At 33.7% G+C, this 5,177-nt stretch overlaps 1 protein-coding gene across 1 annotated transcript; it reads right to left on the reverse strand.

Annotated features, from left to right (window-relative positions):
• Window positions 1–1,168: 1,168 nt before the first annotated feature.
• Window positions 1,169–3,336, reverse strand: LOC138338800 (zinc finger BED domain-containing protein RICESLEEPER 2-like). Its single transcript, XM_069289886.1, has 3 exons — window positions 2,824–3,336; window positions 1,289–2,474; window positions 1,169–1,200 (listed from the first exon to the last, which is right to left on the reverse strand). Exons 1-3 carry the CDS (start codon window positions 3,334–3,336, stop codon window positions 1,169–1,171), a joined length of 1,731 nt encoding a protein of 576 aa, XP_069145987.1.
• Window positions 3,337–5,177: the final 1,841 nt, after the last annotated feature.

Here is a 5,177-nt window from a genome sequence, read left to right on the forward strand (position 1 = left end):
TTCAACACGAAGATTGCTAAACATATAAGCACGTCTCTTGCGAGTCATTTAAAGTTGAGCAAACAGATTTGTCCTACAACAAAAGAGGAGAAATAGAGAATGACCAAAGTTCCTTATTCTTCAGCAGTGGGGAGTTCACCTAAGAGGTACCACAAGAGAATTCTTGTGTTTTGAAGGATCTGATACAATCTTGAAGGGCTATACAGATGTTGATATTGCAGGTGACCTTGATAATAGAAAATTCATTAGTGGATATTTGTTTACATTTTGGGGGGAGCTATATCATGGCAGTATGGCTGAGTATATTGCAGCTACTGAAGCTGGCAGAGAAATGGTATGGCTGAAACAATATCTTCAAGAACTTGGATTGCACCAGAAGGAGTATGTCGTCTATTGTGATAGTCAAAGTGCAGTAGAATTAAGCAAGATCTTTCAGAATGCACTCAAGCTAGAAACTTAGAGCTACCTCCTTCAGGTGAATGAGTCTGGAGGGGGAGATTGTAGGGGTGTGCATCAGTCGGTTCGGTTCGGTTTTATATATAATCGGTTTGGTTTATCGGTTTTTGGTTTTAAAATATGCTAACCTAATAACAAACCAATAAGAAATTTTTTATCGGTTTTTGGTTTATCGGTTTTTGATGTTATCGGTTTAGTTTCGGTTAACCCAATAAAAAAATATCGATCAAATAATATATAATAGTACGTATGTTATAATTACATGTTACCAACTTACCTGCCAAAACATAATAGGAAACTTTGAATGTTGATCAAATTACTAACATTCACAAACTTGCAAAAGCTATCGCCTACAATTACGAACTAGAATTAAAACTAAAATAAAATACTTTAATGAGACAATCTTGAACAGTTGCTTGATCCACCAGATAATCAACAAAGTTCTCACCAATATCCTAACCAAAAAATCACAGCGCCTAAAAAAGAAAAAGACAGTTGATAGACTATTAGAGTACATCTTTACATTTAATGACAAAATTGAACACACTTTGATGATGAACATATTTAATGAAATAGGCTCTATAAATGCATAACATCCACATTCAAATAACACTTTAAGCTGCATACTATTAGGCTTAGAGCAACTTGTATCTAGAGTGGCTTACCAAATATCAAGATCCAAGTGCAAAAAAGGAAGAGTTTTAACTCCACATTAATCATCCAGAATGCTAGTATTAGCCAAATCTATAAAGAATTTACGTTAATCAACTAAAAATATGCTTATGACGAATCACAATAACAACTCAAACTATTATAATTAAAATATCATTACCTTGTTCAAGCTGTTCGAGGACATCTATATCTTCTTCAACACTTATTGGTCTTGATTTACTTCTTATCCAATCTTGAAGGCACACTAGTGTTTGCACTAATTTAGGATTTAATGAACTCCTAAATGAATCCAAGATACGTCCACCAGTACTAAACACACACTCGGATACCACACTTGAAATGGGAATAGCTAGCACATCCCGAGCCATCTTAGCAAGAATGGGAAATCTGGGTAAGTTTATTTTCCACCAAGACAAGATGTTGAAGTTCTTGCTTTCAACTTCATTTTCTTCAGCAAGATATTTTTGCAATTCTGTTTTGACAGTTGTTGTATTTTTAGCTTTATGTTTCATTACATCACCCATGAATGTCCCTAAAGATCCTATCGATTGGACAACACTGCCTGAACTTGAAAGTAGTGAACTGGAATTTTCAAATGAAGAACTAGATAAAGATGAAGAGTGTTGACTACCTTTATCTTTAGAAAGGGACTTTACATATTCACCAAACAACCACTCCATGTAGTCTCTAACTCCTTTCTCTAAAATTGGAGCTTCTTTGCCAAACATCATTTGAAGTGCAAAGCCAACTGAAACAAACTTGTGACGAGGATCCAAAACGCAAGAAATAAAAATCATTTTGTTCATCTTCTTTGGAGTACCCCAATACTTATCAAATTCTTCTCTCATATTTGAAGCAATTTTACCCAAAAGATCATCGCTATCATCTTCACTTGATATCAATTTTTTCAAATAACAAGAAACCTCACAAATTTTAAGAAAATGTGAGTTTGTTGTGACATAGTGTGATCCAGATACTTCTCTGGTAAGATCATGAAAAATTTGAAGAAAATTAGCAATTTTTCTTACATTGTCCCAGTCATCACTCAAAAGGGCACCAACAACGCTTCCATTTTCATCTTTTCCATCTTCATCCTTAACAAACTGAAGGTAATGTAACAAGCCAATATCACGAGCAGAATAGCTGGAAAATGCATTTTCAAACTCAATAACTCTATTTAACATCAAGTATGTAGAGTTCCATCTTGTGGAAACATCCAAACTTAAAGATTTCTTACAATTAATATCAACATCTTCACAACATTCTTGGAACCTCTTACACCTTGTAGGAGACAACCTTATGAATTTAACTGCTTTTCTAACCCGTTCAATAGAAACAACAGACACCTTCAAACCATCTTGAACAATAAGATTTAGAATATGCGTCATACACCTCACATGAACGTGTTCTCCATTCATGAAATTGATCCCCCGTTTAGTGAACATATTAGATAACTCTTTCACAGTCACGTCATTCGAACTAGCGTTATCGATTGTGATGGTAAATATTTTTCTAAGCCTCAATCACACAAACATTTAATAATCTCATTAGCCATATCTTCACCTTTATGGCTGGAAATTGGACAGATTTGATTATCCTCTTATGCATTATCCATTCATTATTGATCCAATGTGCAGTGATACACATATAATTAATCTGTTGCAAAGAGGTCCAAGTATCAGTTGTCAGACATACTCTTTGACGTGCTTCACTGAGAAATCTCTTCAACTTTTGCTTTTCTTCATCATAAAGCTTAAAACAATCACGTGTCACAGTGGTACTAGAAGGAATCTTGAAATGAGATTGTGCTACTTTCATAAAGTTTCTAAAACCTTCCTTCTCGACAAACTTGAATGGTAGTTCCTCCACAATTACCATGCGACATAAATCTCTCCTACATTGTTCTTGCTCAAATTTCCAGGAAACAACAACCACATCACATGTATTCCCTCCTTGAGCAGATTGAAAGCCTATTTGAGTTTGACTTTTGTCAACAACTTTGGGCATCTTTTTACATGTTAACATATGAGTAAGCATTGCCTTTGTACCATTTTTAACTGAATCAGCAAAATAATCTTGGCCGCAATTCTTACACTTTGCTTTCTTATTTCCTTCTTCATCAACAAATGTTCCAAAATTATCCCATGCTCGAGACCTTTTCTTTCTTTCTTTTGCAACCTTTGGCTGAACAGTTTGTGTTTGACGCATAACATTTGAGTTAATACTTTCATCACCATGATCACTACCTCATCAGTTGAAATATTTTAAGCCATAGCCCATATGTGTGTCTCTGTAAAAAATGATTTCAACAATAATCACTAATCATGCAGCAATAATAAAATAATTTCAAGGTAAACTAAAGAGAAACTAAAGATATTTTAAAGGAAGTATTCAACATTGCTGAAAAGGAAAAGCCTGCTTGGTACTAACACAATAATATAGTTCAACAAGACATGTTTCTTTACATATTTTAATTAGAGAATTAAACAAAAATAAACTGATGCATACTACAACAATCAATCCTAGAAATCGAACCAAATGATCAAGACTACTGACATTGTGTTTGGCAGCAAACAAGAGCTTAAGACATGAAAAAGAAAAAGAAAACAAATGGTCAAAGATCCAAGAAAGGAAAAGAGTATTAATAATAAATAAATAAAATTATTATAAGTATGAATTCATACTTTTTGTGGGTAAAATTTGATGAATCTACATGAACTCATACATTGCATGCTAAATTTGCACTGGATCCCACGAGGTCGTTTAGTATATGTGGTTAAGCAAATAAATTTGGAATTAAGTATGTAAATTTGGAGAAGAAGAGAAATTCTCATCGAGTCACCGTCGCTGTTGCAAAACCTCCTCGAAGACTTGCCGGCTGCCACCGTTTCTAACCCTACAAAGTAAAGACTAAAGGCTCCAAAAGTATAAGTACTAAATATTGAGATACTGAAAAGCTAATATAAGTAATATTGAATCTATTTATGTATTAAATTATGTATATTTAATATTAAGGAAGGGTAAAGTAGTAAATAACTATCGTCTTATTGGGTTATCGGTTTACCCAATAACCCAATAGGAAAAATCGAAACCGACCCAATAACCCAATAATTATTTTTTTTAAACCCACTAAAAACCCAATAACCCAATAACAATAACCCAATAATATTTTATCAATTCGGTTTATTGGTCGGTTCGATTTTTGCACACCCCTAGGAGATTGTGGGATCCATCTCCATGTGCCAAACTTTGAATAACTCTCACAATTTCAATGTTTGGCAGATTTGGTGTGCCGATTTATTTTCAGCTTTCCTCAATATTCAAAAGTTAGTAAGTTGTGAAGAAGAAAAAAACTATTTTCTTCTATAGCATATTTGGAGGGTAGTGCATTTGTTCTCTATAAAAGGGAGGGTCACTCTCCATTCTTAAATGCACCAAAAATAAGGAGAGAAAAGAAGAATGAGATATCACAGAGGAAAATAGTCTCTGAAGAAAAATAGAGAGTGTGAGTGATATTGTAGTAAGGTAGAAAAATTAATAGAGAGATATTTCTTTTGAGTGTCTAGTAGTCTTTGGAGTTTTACTCAGACCTACAAGTGGAAAATCCTTACTATAATGATATCAGTTGCCCCTCTCGGGTCGTCATTTTTCCTTATTTAGGAGGATTTCTGATACGCTCAAACTTACTTCTCAAATAATAAGTAAAGCGGTCGAGTCAAGTAAATAACCCAACTAGTGAGGTTGGGATCGTTCACACGAGGAAAATAGTCTAGACTTAACTTCAATCTATTATTACTTTTGTTCAGTCAATTACTTCCTTGGAAAGTAAAAACAATAAAAGGGGGTTTCTATTTCTAAATGAATGAAAATAACTACCTAAGTTGAAAGAGACACTTAACAACTTTGAATGTTGGATTTTAATCAATTAATCAAAGTAACTAGGGTTTACGTGTTCCCACAGGTTCATAACTTGATAATTCTAACTATAACAATTCTTTCCTAGTATCTTGCATGCAAAGTGATAAGTTATGTATTTCTAAATTCTTGGT

The sequence above is a fragment of the Solanum lycopersicum genome, chromosome 10 (assembly GCF_036512215.1).
Source record: "Solanum lycopersicum chromosome 10, SLM_r2.1".
NCBI classification, from domain to species: Eukaryota; Viridiplantae; Streptophyta; class Magnoliopsida; order Solanales; family Solanaceae; genus Solanum; species Solanum lycopersicum.

Excerpts from the sequence above, each read along its gene's own strand:
- LOC138338800 (XM_069289886.1), bottom strand. The coding sequence starts at position 3,336 with ATGCGTCAAACACAAACTGTTCAGCCAAAGGTTGCAAAAGAAAGAAAG. Across the intron at positions 2,475-2,823 it reads TCAGTGAAGCACGTCAAAGA|GTGTCTGTTGTTTCTATTGA; the intron begins GTATGTCTGACA and ends GATGGTTTGAAG. Across the intron at positions 1,201-1,288 it reads CCTCGAACAGCTTGAACAAG|ATTTGGCTAATACTAGCATT; the intron begins GTAATGATATTT and ends AATTCTTTATAG.